The 17,007-nt window shown below is 50.0% G+C and overlaps 1 protein-coding gene across 2 annotated transcripts in view; it reads right to left on the bottom strand.

The window, feature by feature from the left end:
* ANXA6 (annexin A6) overlaps positions 1 to 17,007 on the bottom strand; it is a 48,927-nt gene that overhangs the window by 916 nt on the left and 31,004 nt on the right. Inside the window, exons 18-25 of one of the 2 annotated variants that reach the window (XM_006089124.3) lie at positions 13,595 to 13,685; positions 12,773 to 12,852; positions 11,978 to 12,031; positions 6,778 to 6,795; positions 5,974 to 6,070; positions 5,014 to 5,109; positions 2,032 to 2,090; positions 374 to 496 (exon numbers count right to left, since the gene is read on the bottom strand). In XM_006089124.3, the coding sequence (XP_006089186.1) occupies positions 374 to 496; positions 2,032 to 2,090; positions 5,014 to 5,109; positions 5,974 to 6,070; positions 6,778 to 6,795; positions 11,978 to 12,031; positions 12,773 to 12,852; positions 13,595 to 13,685 (618 nt within the window). The remainder of the gene's footprint in view (positions 1 to 373; positions 497 to 2,031; positions 2,091 to 5,013; positions 5,110 to 5,973; positions 6,071 to 6,777; positions 6,796 to 11,977; positions 12,032 to 12,772; positions 12,853 to 13,594; positions 13,686 to 17,007) is intronic. The other variant, XM_014456180.2, reaches the window with a different exon arrangement.

Below are 17,007 nucleotides of genomic sequence, written 5' to 3'. Positions count from 1 at the left end.
ATGGAAATGTTTTAAACTGGATTGTGGCCATGCTTGTACAACTCATTGCATTTACTAATATTTTTAAAATTATACCCTCAAACAGGTGCATTTTATGGTATGTAAATTATACTAGTTCAGTAACAATTTTTAAAAAGCAAAAAAGAAAGGCCCTTGTTTTATCTGGCAATCTTTAATTATAAACCTTTGAACCATCTGGAATTTATTTTGGTATAAACAATGAGGCAGGTCTTTCATTTAGCAACATCCTGGCTGTCCTCAGAGGTAAGTCATTGAGAAAAAGAGTATGGGAATAAAAAGGACTTCGAATCTTATATGTTCAGGCATCTGACTCTCACCTCCTTCCCCACTGACCTCTAGCCCCACTCCTCACCTCAATGACTTCGTTGAGAGACTTGTCATATTTCTCAATGAACTCCCGCCGGATGTTGAGTAGGTCGATCTCACTCCGGGAGACCATGATCCTGGTGAGGGTCTTCTCATCCGTGCCGGCACCCTGGTAGAGCCGGGCATGAGGGAGACACAGGGCAGGAGAAGAAACAAGGCCAAGTCAGGCAAGGACTAGAGGATGTCTATCTGCCTCTCTCCCTTTTCCTGCCTCTGTCTGCCACAAACAGTCCTGACCCCAATCCCCCTGGGCTTAGGGCTGACCAGACAGGCAAAACTGGCTTGTCTGAGTTAAAGAGTGTACCCCCAAAATTCACATCCACCTGGAACCTTACAATGAGACTAATTTGGAAATACGGTCTTTGCCCATGTAATTAGTTGAGGTCCTACTGGGTTAGGGTGGCCCTCGATCCAGTGACTGGTGTCCTTATAAGAAAAGGATGGCCCGGCTGGTGTGGCTCAGTGGTTGAGCATTGACCTATGAACCAGAAGATCATGGTTTGACTCCCCGTCAGGGTACACGCCCAGGTTTTGGGCTTGATCCCCAGTAGGGGGCGTGCAGGAAGCAGCCAACCAATGATTCTCTCTCATCATTGATGTTTTTATCTCTCTCTCCAGCTCCCTTCCTCTCTAAAATCAATATAAATATATTTAAAAGGAAAAAAAAAAGAAGAGGATGTATGGACATGGACACAGCAGATACAGATAAAGGCAGAGACTAGAGGGATTCATCCACAAGCCAAGAAACACCAGGATTCCCGGCAACCACAGAAGCTAGAGACACCAGCGAGTTTCTCCCTCGAAGCCTCCAGAGGAACCAATCCTGCCAATACCTTCCCTTTGCCCTTTGGCCTCTAGAACATGAAAGAATAAGTTCTGTGGTCCCTCAATTTGTGGTCACTTGTTACAGCAGCTCTGGAACACAAGGCTCAAGGAGCAGGCACAGTGCAGGGACTGTGTGGGCAGCTGGGGCCCACTTTGCCCCCCGAGAGCTCGCTCATGTTAGGAGTCAGAGCCGGCACATGGTAAGTTCCAAGTAAATGGTGCCACGTTTGGGGACTGCAGGCTGATCGGGCTCTCAGCTCGCTCTCACCACGCAGCCTCCCCAGGCTCTGTCAGCAGCTGAGACTCCACTTGCTGGGCTGAGAGGGTGGCCAGCGTGGCCTGGGTTTTTGGGAAACCAGGGCCAGACCCAGAGCTGAGCACTTGCTACCTTTTGTGATCATTTCATAGGAGGCACTGTGTCACCTGCTGGAAGGTGAGCTCTGAGAGGGCAGACTGTGTCCCTCTCACTCAGCCCCGTGTCCCCAGAGCACGTTTCTCAACCTTGGCCTCTGGGGCCGGATCGTTCTCTGCTATGGGATCTCTCCTGTGCACTGTAGGCTGTTGGCAACCCCTGTCCTCTACCCACCAGGTGCAAGCAGCTGTCACTCCCCAAGCGGTGACGCCCAAGATGTGTCAGAACACTGCCAATGTTCCCGGGGCAGGGCCACCCTCCCCCCACGGGCTGAGAACTATGATCCTAGAGCCAGACACAGGGCAGATGCTGCCTAATATCCAATGGGAACCCAGCTGTCACAGTGCTGCTCTGGGGGATGGTGGACGTGCTGGAAACGGAAGGAACGGACGAGCACGTCTTCTTACCTTCATGGACTTGTAAAGTTTGTCAGCGAAGAAGAGAGGCTTGTTCTTGACACTTTGAACTGCAGGAAGAGGAGGGGGATGCAGGGAACTTGGTCAGAGGAGCTGTGCCCAGATTCTGGGCGGGGCTTTCTTCTCCCACTCCCTCTCCCCCCAGTCACTGCCAACCCCAGGGTCATACTCAGGGCCTGGCACACTCACTCCCCTTCCTGATGCCACCTCCTCTGGCTCTCACTGGGTTGCAACTCACTCCCTGCTGAGGTGCTTGTAGCTAACCAAAGGAGAGCAGAGGGACTCAAAGGGAAGAAAACCTCATGAACCCAGGCCCTGGGCCCCAAACTTCTAAGCGCATGGGAATCCCTAGAGAACTTGTTTAAAACTCAGGTGCTAGGCTCCACCCTAGCGGCTCAGATTCAAGGAATATTTCGAGCAGAGTTCTCAGACAATGGTCCTGGACAGCATCACTGGGGAGGTGGAGGAAATGCAAATTCACATGCCCCACCCCAGGTGTGCTGGCATTGCAACTCTGGAGGTAGGGGACCAACTTGTCCCTCTTTGCCCGGGCAGTCTTAGTGTTAGCACGAATCAGGATGGTCAGCAGCCCCTGATCCCCAGATAATGCCTGTCTGGCTGTATCAATCCAGCCTTTCTCAAGGCCTGGGGGTCTCTAGCTCTTGGCTGCTGAGGGATTTCAAGGCTCCAGAGCACACATGGGGGTGTCTCAGACACCAGTCCCAGAGAGCCAGAATGACTCTGGATAAAAGTATTTCTATGATGAGGGCAGGGGGCAAGAGGGTGGAGCTGTGCACCCCAAGATCACAGTCACACAGGGTCAGTCCTGCACCCTCCCTGGGACAGGCTTAGGAACCCGTGGGAAAGGTCCCATTTTACCCTGAGCTTCCAAGCTCTGTATGTAGTTCCCTACTACCTTCCACACTGATCCCAAGCTCCTTGGCTAAAAGAGCTCCTACCTCCCTTTGCTGTCTCATCGCTCTTGTTCCCCTGTTCTCGGAACACACTATGAATTTCCTTGTGCCTCTGTCCTCCTGGTATGGAGTTTCCCATCTGCCCTCCACTACTTTATCCCCGCAACCCCACCCCATCCTGCAAGGCTGTACTTGACATGCACATCCCCAGTTGTGTCACCTCCTCCAAGAAGCCCACCCTCACTCCAGGCCCAGGACTCAGTCAATCTGGTTAAGGAGCAAACTTGGCAGAAACTTCCATCCTCAGCAACCAACCCTGAAACCTGAAGCCTGCTCACCTGCCTCAGAGGACCCTGGCCCTGCCACGGAGGAGTGATGTGGAGTGGTGTGTGTGTGTGTGCGTGTGTGTGCACACGCGTGTGCATGAAGGCTCGTTCCAGGTGGGAGGAGAGAGGAAAGAGGGAGAAACATGAGGAGAACAAGATCTGAAAGTGCCCAAAGACCAGTTGTTCTGGTGACCGCAAGCATGAGCTCTGGCTCAGGCAGCCTCTGGTTTGAGTCCTGCCTCCACCACTGATACGTAACTTCTCTGAACCTACAGGTCCCGCTTTGTAAAATAAGCTGATAAAAGTACCTCAAGAGGATTCAACAAAAGCTGTGTGCGACTAACTCCACACAGGGCCCGGCAGGAAATAACAATAAAAGCTAACACTTCTCCAGTGCGTTCTGTGTGCCAGGAGAGCAGTGTTCTCAGTCTACACATAATTAACTCATTTAAATTTTACATAAACCCACTTTATGGGCTGGATACCGTTATTCTCTCCCACTTTACAGAGGAGGATACTGAGGCACAGGGTTTTCGTGACTTCCCCAAAGTGGCAGAGCAAGGATTTGACCTTGATTCACTATGCTACACTGCCCCCTAGGTATTGCCCAGGGGGTAAAGGCCCATTGAATGCTAAATAACAACAATATCTCTATTTCATCTATTCCAAACATCTCTAAAATGTTAACATCTCTAAATCAATGTGCCTTATAATTGATGGCAATTATGTGAAATCTTCCACCGATACCTCCAGGTGAGATTAAAAAACAAACGAACAAAAACACACGAGCTTCGATGCAATGCAATTTATAGTCCTAAAAACGATACTACTTCTCATTAATGCTAACAAACACAAGTTCAACCTGTGCTCATATCCACTCACCCATTTCTAAACAAGGAGAAACTGAGATCCAGAACAGGAAAGACGTTTTCAAAGTCAAGGACTCAAATCAGGGAGTGGGTAACAGAGGTGAGTGGATTAAGTACAAATTAAAAAAAAAAGAAGTGCAAATTGGTGGTTACAAAATAGTCACAGGATGTAAAGTACAGCACAGGGAAGACAGTCAGTAATGTTGTAATAACTATGTATGGTGCCAGGTGGGTGCTGGGAATACCGGGGAAAACACTGTAAAGTATGTTACTGTTCTATGTTAAAGCACAGAACACTATGCTGGACACCTGAAACCAATACGAAATACTGAAAGTAAACTGTAATTGAAAAATAAAAAAGTAAATTTTTAAAAAGGACTCAAATCATGCAAGAAGAGAGTAACCAAAGAGGTCTAGGTATTGGGAGGAGGAAAAGGTGAGCGTGCAGTATGAGTGTGTGTGTATGTGTGTGTGTGTGTCTGTGTGTGTGTATATATGTGTCTGTGCATGTGTGTCTGTGTGTGTGTATATATGTGTCTGTGCATGTGTGTCTGCGTGTGTGTGTGTACACTGCAGTCCTGCACACGTTGCGCCCCTACCCAGCCCGCTATTGCCCTCCTGGTTTCTCCTGCAGGGAGAGCTGTTTCCTCCCCTGCCCTGCAGCCTGGAGCAAGCCCTCCTGTTGCCCACCGCTCCATCACACAGAGGCAGGACCGCGGGAGCCAGTGAGTGGCAGTGTTGATGTTCCAGTACCAGTCGCTTAGGCAGCTGCCACAGCCACGTGTTTAGGAATCTGCCCATGTGCCCAAAGCCCCAGTCCCTGCCCTGGACCTCGAGCCCCTTCCCTTGGTCCCCGCCAGTTACCAATGGCCACAAACGCGTCCTTGACATCCCCAGACATCTCCTTCTTGATGACGTGCTCCACGTCATAGTTGGTCATCTTGATGAACTCCTGGAAGACTGGCCCCAAGAGAAGCCCCAGAGGGGGGGTGAGCTTCAGCTCAGAGGGAGGGGGGAGATCACCCCTCCCCCGCACCCAGCTCCGCCCACAGGCTGTGGAAAGGGGCAGCAGGTATGGCTGTGCCTAGTGCACCATCATTGAGGGAGCGAGTTCTGACCTCAGGCTGCCTTGGGCTCAGAGCCAAACCGTGTCAAGTCAGACACTGCCCCAGAGCCTTGGACAAGTTCTAGGAACAGGGCCAGGGCAGTAGATGAGCGTGGCTCCCAGTCACAACTCTACCGTGAACTCACTGAACGACCCTGGAGGACCCCTCCCCGTTTCTGGGCCTCGCGTCCTCCTGTGTCAAGTTGGGACGGAGATGACTCTAAGACAGCGGTTCTCAACCTGTGGGTCGAGATCCCTTTGGCGGTCGAACGACCCTTTGACAGGGGTCGCCTAAGACCATCCTGCATATCAGATATTTACATTACGATTCATAATAGTAGCAACACTACAGTTATGAAGTAGCAACGAAAATAATTTTATGGTTGGGTCACAACATGAGGAACTGTATTTAAAGGGCCAGAAGGTTGAGAACCACTGCTCTAAGGAATCCTAATGATAACACTGAGGCAGTTACTATGTGCCCGGCACTGTGTTAAGTGCTTTTTGTGAATTACATTTGTTATATCCTCACAGCAGTCATGCGTGGTAGAGCTAACATCCCAGTGTATAGCTAAGGGAACGAAGACACAGATACTGACTAACTTGCTGAAGGCCCCAGGGCTAAGTGGGAGACTCAAATCCAGACAGTCCAGCCCAGCCGGTGTGGTCGACAAATGTAGGGTCTTCCTGCGGATTGGAAGGGGAGGGGTGCGGCTCACCTCTCCGGAGGTGCGGATAGCTGCGTGTACACAGGATCGTCATGAAACGCGTCTCCAGGGAGGTCTTGTCTCCACTGCTGGACGTGTCTGCTATTTCCTGCAGGGACAGTGGGTGCGAGGAGTGGGGAGGAAGACATAGGAAGGCCTTGGTTATCTCTCACTTGCATGTCGTTGCCTGGGCCGCGGGCAGTTAGGAGTTGGGCTAACCCAGCCACCCAGGGGCACTGACACTGGCCCCTTCTTCCTTCCTCGGCCTCCTCAACCCCCACCAGTTCCCAGGATCCCTGGGGACTGACACACAGGGCTGAGCCTCAGGGCGGAGGACTGCGACCCAGGGGAGGGGCAAATAGGCACTGGGCGTGGAGACGCGGGAAGCGTGTAGTGCACACGGGCAGGGAAAAATGGCCCAGCTAGTGTTTCCCTAGTGTCGGAATGTCACACAGACTTTAACACACCACATCTATGTTTCCACAATGATCTAGCCAGCTACAGCTCTATTTACATTGATTTAAAGTTTCCCTTTAAAAATAACTGATTTCAGGTTTTAAAAAAGAGTCTATTTAAAGGAAATATTCACAACTCACGGTATGTAGCACAAATCATGTGGGGAATGAGTGGTAAAGTCAGGGAAACACTTGCCTGGCCCATGTTTTACCCAGAGGGGTTCTTAAAGGAGAGAGAGAAGCTGCGAGGCAAACCCCAAATCACCGCCTGACTCTGCCCCCTCAGCCCCGCCCAGAGGCACAGGCACAATCAGACTTCACTCAGGCAGGCCTTAACCCACAGGGAGACCACGGCACTCACCAAGATCTCAGCAGCCACCTGAGAGCAGGGGGGAGAGAGGGGGGGAGGCAAGAGTCAGAGGAGGCCCGGAGAGGGTGGCTCTGGGGGCCCTGGGGTGCAGGGACAGGGGCCTGGCTCAGGGTGGCAGAGGTCCCGAGAGGCCCCAAGGGGACTTGGGACCTCAATGGGAGCAGGGAGGAGAGAAAACATGGTTCCCTGACCTTTGGGCTGGAGATCAACATGGGGATAGGCCTGGGAATTCATTACAAAAATGCTCACCAAGAGGGGAGGGGAGGAGAGGACACAGAGCAGGGTACTCGTCACCCGGGCAACCCAGGCAACTCCAGACCTAGTGTGCTCCTCTGCAAGCCCTGAGCAGTCAGACTTCCTCACACCCTGCCCCCCGCTCGGTGGAGGGTCCTCAGACCTGCCACTTCGCTCCCTCAAGTGACAGAGAGCAGACAGGAGAGCTGAGGCCTGGAGGCGAGGGGATTTACAGGGCACACAGCCAATCAGGGGGCAGTGCCAGCCTGCCAGTCATTTTACAGGGACAGTGTTCATCGCTGCCTCATGCCGAGCACAAATTCTGTGGGGACACGATTTTGTTAGGCGAGAACCACGACCTGGAATGCTGGGGTGTGACATGTGGCCATCCCTGTGCACCCCAGGCTGAGTTCTGCCTTTGCCCACGTTCCCAAAACTGCCGACCCTTTCATCTGTCGGACAGACCAAAACCATCCTCTTCATGAACTCCCCAACAGCTCTCTGCTTTGGAAAGCTTCTTTTCATTCCAGAAGTCGGCAATGTCCACCAAAACTTAAACGGCACGTGCTGCTGGATCCAGCAGCGGTGTGGCTGGAACCTGCCTCACAGACAGACCGGCCAGGTCCGCGGAGACGGCGCACGGTGCCGCCGCAGTCTTCGAAACGGAACAACCGGGCACCATTACTAAGGCTTGTTACCCAGGCCATGCATGGCTCATCCAATGTGAGAAAGGAAACCCACACAGCTATTTAAAAGAACGAGAGCGGCCTGCAGTGTTGATAAGGAGTTTCCATTTAAATTAAGCAGAAAAGTGTAGCCTAAGAGTGCCTAACTGCGGCTAACAGTGTTCCTTTTATCTAGATAAGGAGACGAACACACACTCGCTCCTCCCTACTTCCTGGGAAGTCGCGTAGAGGGACGGTCAGGACACTGCTGACCGCGGTCAGCTTTGAGGGGGACTGTGGGGGGAAGCTTTTGCATTTTATTTTATTTTCTCTGAAGTTTTATGCTTACATTTGCTCAGCATGCGAGTATGTTATTTTTATTTTTTATTTTAATGTCAAATCGGAGTTATCAGGGCTACTAGGTTTACGGGATGCTTCTGGTTTTTACTTATACTTTTCTACATTAAAAACTGCCCGGCTTAGTAGCTGAGCGTCGACCCCTGAACCAGGAGGATTCCTGGTCAGGGCACATGCCTGGGTTTTGGGCTCCATGTGCAGTGTGGGGGGCATGCAGGAGGCAGCTGATTGATGGTTCTCTCTTCATTAATGTTTCTATCTCTCTCTCCCTCTGCCTTCCTCTCTCTGAAATCAATTTTTAAAAAGGTTAAAAAAAACCCCAGTAAGAAACAAACAAACAAAATGACGTAGCTGAACCTTGAAGACTTCATGCCAAGTGAAATGAGCCAGTTACAAAAGGACAAATACTGGATGATGGTGACTATTTGACCTGGAGCAGTCAAATTCACAGGGGCAGGAAGTAGAACGGTGGTTGCCAGGGGCTGGGGTGAGGGAAATGGGCAGTTATTTCATGGGCACAGAGTTTCGGTTTTACAAGATGAAGAGTTCAGCGGATGGACGGTGGTGATGGTTGCACAACGATGTGAATGCACTTATTGTCACTGAATTGGACACTTACAAATGGTTAAGACGGAAAATTGTACGTTATATGTATTTTTATTATGTGTCATGCACGTTTTGCCACCATTTTTTAAAAAGTTATGCTAAAAATGCCTAGTATGTTATTTTAAAAGAGGGAGATGTTTTAAAAATTTTAAGAAAAAGGAATTAAGGTATCAAACATTCTTCATTTACTTGGGTCAGAGAACCTCAGGCATATGTTTTTTCAAAACACCTTTAAAATAATAGTATTTGTAATACGAAAAATGCAGTGGGTTACTAAAATAATTTTCCAGATAGTCAACACAAAAACTTTTCCTCATTAGCCCAGCTACTTCATGTAAAAATTAATCTGGGCTGTTCCTCCAAAAGTTAAGTCATCTACTCCTAGAAATATACCCAAAAGAAACAAAACATATGTGCACACAAAGACTTGTACACAAATGTTTGCATTATTCGTAATAGCCCTAAAGTGGAAACAACCCAAATGTCTATTAGCTAATAAATGGATTTTTAAAAAACAATATATTCATACAGTGAAATATTGTTTGGCAATGGAAAGAAAAAATATATGTGGCATAATATGGATAAATTTTGAAAATGTTATAGTAAGTGAAAGAAAAGTCACAGAAGACCACATATTACATGATTCCACGTATGTGAAATGCCCAGAATAGGCAAATCTTAGAGACAGAAAGTAGATCGGTGGTTGCCTAGGGCTGGGGGGCTGCGAGGAAATGAGGAGTAATTGTAGTATGTACAGAGTTTCTTTTGGGGGATGATGAAATGTTCTAAAGTCACTGTGGTGGTGGTTGCGCAAGGCTGTGAGGACACTAAAAACCACTGAAGTGTACATTTTAAATGGGTCATTGTACTGGTATGGTGGATGAATTACATTTCAATTGTGCTGTCATATTAAAAAATACCATCCGGGGACCAAATTGTCTAAAACTGGCCACAAATCTTCATTTCACTCTTAGAGTATAACTAGAAAAGTTATAGGTATTCTTTTGTATGGCCACAATTCATTTCACAATTAGATTATCTATATTATGTATCGCTCCAACCGGAGCACGGAGAGTGAAAGGGAAGCTATTGGCAATGCTTGTGGGGCAGGAGGTGAACACTGGACATGGGTCACCTGTTCACCACAGACCCAGAGCCCTAAGAGCCTGTTCTGGAGGCCCAGGTGAGAGCGTGGAAAGGAGGAGGCATAAGACAAGCAAACACTGCTAAGAACGAATGTGCATTATCTAGATTTTCAGGGGGCAACGTGGTTCTGCCTACCAAATGCCTTCAATTTTTGGATACATATTCCGCCAGCACTCCCATTTCACCTCTAGAAATCGAGTCAAGGGAAAAAGTCACGCGTGTGATAAGAGAGTTGGCTGCTCGGACGAGGGCTGGTTAAATAAAGTCTGGCAGGTCTTAAATGGGACAGTATATAGCCATTAAATGATGGTGATTTTTAAATATAATATGCCACAGTTTTATCAGGATATTATTTTTACATTTTTAACTATTATAAATCAGGAATGACAACTAGAACGATATGTTCCGAAATGTTAACAATGGTTATGACTAGGTTCTGGAGTTTGTATTTATTTTGCTTGTCTCTATTTTCTAAAGTTTCTACAAAAGAATGCATGTAACTTTCCTAGTTATAAGGAACTAAGACCAGGGTCTAGCATCTGGAAAGGCAGCGGAGTGGGGCAGGGCTCTGGTTCCTTTGGTTGTTTCCACCCAGGTTCTCTCTCACCCCTTCTCTTCCCCCAAAGCTGCAAGCGAGGCTCACCACTGCCCCCTGCTGGTAGCAACTGGAAGCATATTCTCATAGGCAGACCAGGCACCAAATTTCCAGAAGCATTGAGACAATGGATTTCGGGTGAGCTTTAAGGAGTAAGCCAGGTTCAGAGACCCTCAGCAGCACCATAGGGCCACTCTATTGAATGAGTGAATGAAATCCAGCCTCAGAAAGCCACTCTAGGGGGCTGGGCTCCCAGGTTAGTCCCTGAAACAGACTCATGATGCAGCTGGCAGACCCATGAACGGAACCCTGCAGCTTCTGGCAGCGGACTCCCAAACCAGGGGCTGGACACCTGGACGACTGGTTCGGAAGGTGCAGGGAAATAACTATATTGAGTCAGGCAGGCCTGGGTTCAAATCACACTATGGGCACTTAGACATTGTACCCTTGGATTTGTAAGGAGCTTCATTTTCCTTCAATAAAAAGGGGAGGGGGCATAAAAAAGTACAAAGTAGTCTTAGCATCATATTCAGCACTTAGTAAGCATTCTAATAGTTCTATAGTTGTCAGGTCACAGCTAAGGATGCCTCCGGCTCAGGTGCTGCAGTAACATTCCACACCTCTGTTGGTGGAACTGGGACCTGACTCCTAATCCATCAGAGCTCTCTTCAACCCACAACGGTAAAAGGGGCTGGATCCGCAGGCTGTGGTGTCTGTGCCAATCCCTGGACCTAGAGTTTTGGGGCTGGGAGTGGTTCAGGAGAAAGAGACAGAGACCAGGACCTGAGCCAGGCCAGAAGGAGCTGGGATTAAGGCACAGGTGAGTGGGGACAGTGCGGATGGCCTCAGCGGGGGCTGCCAGCCATAGGGACACTCAGGCACAATGGATTTGGGATTGTCCAGCCTCTGTGGGAAGCCACCCCCAGACTTCAAGCTCCCCAAGCCTTAGGAGCAAGGCAGAAGCAGAGAAGCCAAGAGACCCGAGAGAACCCCCTACCCCCTTATTCACTCAACAACAAATATATATTGCGTTCTGATCACATGCCATTTCAGTACACCAGTGAGCAAAGCAAAGATCCCAGCCCTTGGTAAACTCACGTTCTAGGTTCTCCCAGGATATGACCTTGAACCTTGGTCCCATTTCATAAATAATAAACTAGGAGCTGTAGCGCTCAGGCCCCCGTCCCAGCAAACTCCCCAACCTGCTCCCTCTGGGTTAATTTCACCCGGGCTACTGATTTGCGGTGTGACTTGCAGGGGTCATTCGCCTTCTCTGGGCCTGTTTTCCCTCGTAATACGAGGAGTTTGACCTGGATGATCTGTAAGTCCCTTCCAGCTCTCAAGGTCTGGGACTCTTAGACTAACTCTTCACACAAGAAATACCAGTAAGACCAGCACCCCATCCCCGAACATGACTCTGACAGCTCTGAGGGCCCTCAAAATCTCACTTCTAGGGTGGAAAGGGGCAAGGGGCCCAGAGTCCAAGTGTCTGCCCATCAAACCACCCATGGCTTTGCCAGAGCCTTCCCCACTCCCAGAGCCAGGGCCTGGCATGGACGGATGTCAGCTGAAGCAGCTGGGGTCTCACCTTGGCATCTTCCCGGGCCTTCTCCCGATCTTCTCCTCCCTCGTCACGGTTCCCCTGCAGCAGGACCAGTGGGAAAGGTCAGGCCCCAGACATCCACCCTCTCTGTCCCTCAGCAGCCACAGGAGCCCTTTCCCTCAGCTGGAACGTGGGGACAATAATCCGGCCCTCATGGGGTCGGCTTCGTGAGCACTGCATGTGAATAATCCCGCCCTCATGGGGTCGGCTTCGTGAGCATTGCATGTGAATAATCCGGCCCTCATGGGGTCGGCTTCGTGAGCACTGCATGTGAATAATCCGGCCTTCATGGGGTCGGCTTCGTGAGCACTGCATGTGAATAATCCGGCCCTCATGGGGTCGGCTTCGTGAGCATTGCATGTGAACGTCTGGAAGGCACTTGGCCCAAGGCCCGACTCAGACACAGTTAACTTGCATCAGGGCCTGGCACCTGGGCTGTGAGAATTCAAGAGATGGTGGTGGCAGCCCCTGGGTAACAACACAGGGAAAGGTCACCCACATGGTTTCCTCTTGTCAGCCGAGTGCCCAGAAAGCCAGGCTGAGGGCCATCCCGGGAGGGCTGCCCGGAGAAGGTGGCACCAAACCAGCTTTGAAAAGTGAACAGTGGAGAAGGCTTTACACGAGGAAGTAACTGCCTCGCAGTGGGACTGAGTTGGCAAGAAGGGAAGATCCCCACTCTTCCTCAGGATTGGGCTCCTGTCCCCTGCCCCCCAGATAGCAACCCTGCCCTCCTCCCAGGGCCCCAGAGGGCCAGCAGGCCTGGGGCCATGAATCACCCACCGTAGCCAGAGAGATGAGGATCCTTCTGAAGTGGCCGGATGTGTCTGAGCTCAGAGCATCCTCCAGGGACTTGTGATAGTCTGAGACAGAGAAAAGGGGTGTGGGCAGCTGCGGGCCAAGAAGACTGATGGGGGGACCTAGAGGCCCAGACTTGCGGGGGTGGTGGGGATGAAGGAGTCTGTAGTTGGTTCTTGGGAGTATTCAGCCGTCTGCTGATCTTGACACTGATATGCCCATTGGTCCTTCACCACCCTCTCCTCCTGTCCCAGGTGAGGTCTCGCCTCTCCCATGAAAGAGCCTCCCTGTCTTCATTCTCTCTTCCACCTTCCCTCCTGCATGACAGTTGCTGGCCCCACAAGCACAGCTCTGACCTCACAAATTCTACCATTTTAAAGCTGCTTTCAAGAGAAAAAGTTTAAACACTCTTGATCGGTATTGAAGGTTCTTCAGAATAATATAGGGTCACTGGTGAAAAAATTAGTAAGAATTTCAAGATGGCAATGGTGTGGCACGCAATCAAGCACAGGCCTTCAGGCCGCCCACCGAGCTGCCCTTCCTCTCCGGGGTGCTCTCTCCCCTCAACTCCCAGACACTCTTCTACCCTCAGGCCTTTGTCCGGCGGGGCCTCTGTCTGGAGCACCCTTTGCCCAGACACAGGGCTGGCATCACCCACGGCACTTATCAAAGCCTCCTGGCCTGAGAGAAGGGAGACAGCAGAGCTGTGGGCAGAGCTGCGGGTGAGGCGGGAAGCTGGGGGACCTAGCTGTTCGCCCACCCGCCTCCCAGTAGTGCTGGGCCCAGGCCTCCTTCCCACGGACTCACCTTCCTTGTAGGCCTCATTGATGGCCTGGATCTCAGCATTGGTCCGAGTAGCTAGGATTTCGATGAGAGTCTTTTCATCGGTGCCGGCTCCCTAGAATGTCAAGGTGAAGAGCATCGGCACCACAGCCCTGATCCGCGTGCAGAGGCGCGCATGCTCCGAGAACCACCAGGAGGTGAACACTCAGACCACCAAGCCCTCCGGGATTCTCTCCCCTTACCCGACGCAGCCCCGACCACAGACCTTGGCCCAATCAGGGGCGAACATGCCAGCTTGTCAAGATTTCCGGAACCTCCCACAAAAATTGCTGCTTTTCTTTTTAAATGTTTTTATTGATTTTTAGAGGAAGGAAGGGAGAGAGAGAGAGAGACAGAAACATCAATTGGCTGCTCCTGCATGCCCCCTACTGGGGATCGAGCCCACAACACGGGCATGAGCTCTGACCGTGAATCAAACCAGTGACCCCTTGGTTCCTGGGTTGACAGTCAACCACTGAGCCACACTCGATGGGCAAAAATTGCTTTGGCTCAAAATTTAAAATGAAAAGAATATATGGCATATGGGTACTTGTACATAAAATGCATATACCACGTGTACATATCGGAATATAAATATTTACACACGAGTATATAAAAGGAACAGAGGACACGCATCACAGGATCCGTGACTGGTCTCTGGGTAGATGAGGGCTCACAGATGATTTCTATTTTCTTCTCATTTGCTCGGTGTATATTTTCTCAAGTTTTCACAGTGAACACATACGGTTTTGTCAGAAGAAAGAAGGAAAAAAATATGCTCTATTTATTTATATTTGGATGTATCAGTGATACATGGACTGATCCATTAGGTCTTCGGGACTGAGGCAGCTGGGGAACCCACTACTCAAAGGTCCCCACTTTGAGGGAGGGCGACAAGACTGATGGACTAATCGATCGGTAGATTCAAATATCTGTTAAACACCTGCCATATGCCATTCACTGTGCAGGCTGCGGGGCTATGACTATAAAAACAGGGAAGTCGCCCTGGCTGGGTGGTTCAGTTGGTTGGAGTGTCATCCCATACACCTAATGGTTTCGAGTTCGATTCCCAGTCAGGTACATACCTAGGTTGCAGGTTCAATCTCTGGTCTGGGCGCGTATGGGAGGCAACCGATTGATGTTTCTCTCTCACATTGATGTTTCTCTCTTTTTCTCTCTCAAATCAATAATAAAAAAAACATCCTAGGGTGAGGAAAACAAACAAACAAACAAACAAACAGGGGAGTTGTGTTCTCTGTCTTGGGAGGTTACTGCCCAGTGGTCAACTAATCCCTGGGTTCTCTGCCCTGAAGCAGACTGAGGCTGCCTGAGATCTTTAACAGCCTCTTTATTAAAAGCTGCGTTGGTGAGGTCAGCCTGATCCTCAGTGCCCAGACACCCAGGGTCTAGCCCAGCCATGGGCAAACTACGGCCCACGGGCCGGATCCGGCCCATTTGAAATGAATAAAACTAAAAAAAAAAAAAAAAAGACCGTACCCTTTTATGTAATGATGTTTACTTTGAATTTATATTAGTTCACACAAACACTCCATCCATGCTTTTGTTCCGGCCCTCCGGTCCAGTTTAAGAACCCATTGTGGCTCTCGAGTCAAAAAGTTTGCCCACCCCTGGTCTAGCCTCATCCTTCTCTTAATTCTGTGGGTTTTTTTTGTGTTTTTTTTTAAAGTTATTCGCTTTTTTGTCTAGGAGTTTTAAAAAGACAATAATCTCAACTTGCTTTGCCAGGGAATGTTTATCTTTAAATCCTTCAGAGGCCAAAGCCCTAGTGATTTTGAGGCAGGATAGTAAGAAATTAGGAAAACTCCTGGCAAGTGGAATGAGGGAAACTGAGACAAAAACAGTTGCATACGGCTGAGCTAATGAATCACAAGATCTTATCTTCCCTAACCAAGGACACTTGGGAGCAGATGGTTCCCCAACAAGAGAGTGAGTAGCTTAAATCCCCTGTCAGGGAGACAGATAACAGAGACCCAGTTGATGCCATCACTGCCAGCCAAACTCCAGAACAGATGAAATCAGGGGAATAAGTAACAAAAAAGCCCAATTAGAGCCAGACAAACCCACGATAAAAGTAAAGCAGTGAAGCTGACCGGAGAATTTTCCCAAACTCCGCTATAGGCCGACTTTGATGCATCAGCACGTTAAAGGACACGCCTGGAAAGCTACTGAATATTCTGTTGAGACCCTGCCCCGAGACCTCCCCTAAAACTCCCACCTTTAGAAAAGAGACTCGAACCCTCAAGACCTCGTGTGCGCTCTCTCCCTTGAGCACACCCACACCGCCCCTTTCCTCGGGTGCATACTTTTGCTTTCCTTCTCCTAAACTCTAAGGGTCCCCATGAGACTTGCAACCAGGGGAGCAGTGGCAGCTTGTCCTGGGCTAACCCTTGGAAGCTGTCTCTAAGGATTCTCCTTTTACCCCTGTAACTTGTTTCCTGAGTCCATGCAGCCCAGCATGGCTCACTTCTTTTGCCTCTGCAACTTCCTTTCCTGAGTCCACGCAGCCCAGCCCAGGTTTGCTCCTGTTGCTGTGATTGTGCCTCTTCTACATTAAGCTTCCTTTGTTTCACTGTCCCCAGCTCTAACAAACATACTCTCAAAATCACCTAGACCTGTGTTGTGACATCTTTTCCTGCATGAAGTCAAGAACCCACACATTCCAGACCGTGCGGGGCAGACCTGCCTTGGTCCTGGTCCCTTTCTGGTGACAATTTCATGTAGTTGTCAAGTCAGATTCTAGAGCCAGACAGATTTGATCCGAATCCCAGCTCTACTACTTCACAGTGCTGTGACTTTGACCAAGCAACCTAACCTCTGAGCCTCAGTTTTCTCATCTGTAAAATGGGGACAAAAAAAGGAAGAGCCTTGCCTCGTGGGTTGCTGGGACAAGTCACTAAGCGAAAACACGCAGCCCAAGTTAGGTGCTACTAACTGCTCTTATTAAAGGGTATTGGCTCCTGGCCCCGTTGGAGCCTTGGGAAGCAAAGCAGCCTCAGCAACAGCTGGGCTGGGACAGAACGCCCTTTCTCGCTACTCGCAGGGAAGTCTTCAGAGAGAACGGCGCCCTTCATACCTGTGGCCGCACGTGACCCTCTCCCACGTTTGGAGGGCAGGGATGACTGTTTCCATTCCACAGCTGAAGGCACACAGGCTTAGAAGTGTAAGCGGCCCAGCAGCACACAGTACGTGTGGCCGGGCCAGACTAGAATACAGACTCCAACGGCTGCTGCTGTTCCTTCCAGACCCACCCTGCTTCCTCCAGCTGCTCCAGGAGCTCCCTCCGACCCCTCTGGTTACTGCGCATGTGGCACCACTCGAATCAACCACAGTAAAAGCTGAGACTTAGGCAGAATCCCTGGGAGGAAGGAACTCTTTCC

The sequence above is a fragment of the Myotis lucifugus genome, unplaced genomic scaffold (assembly GCF_000147115.1).
Source record: "Myotis lucifugus unplaced genomic scaffold, Myoluc2.0 scaffold_56, whole genome shotgun sequence".
Lineage (NCBI taxonomy): Eukaryota > Metazoa > Chordata > Mammalia > Chiroptera > Vespertilionidae > Myotis > Myotis lucifugus.
Note: the sequence above shows the minus strand (reverse complement) of the source record. Positions and strands in the feature narration are given on the sequence as shown.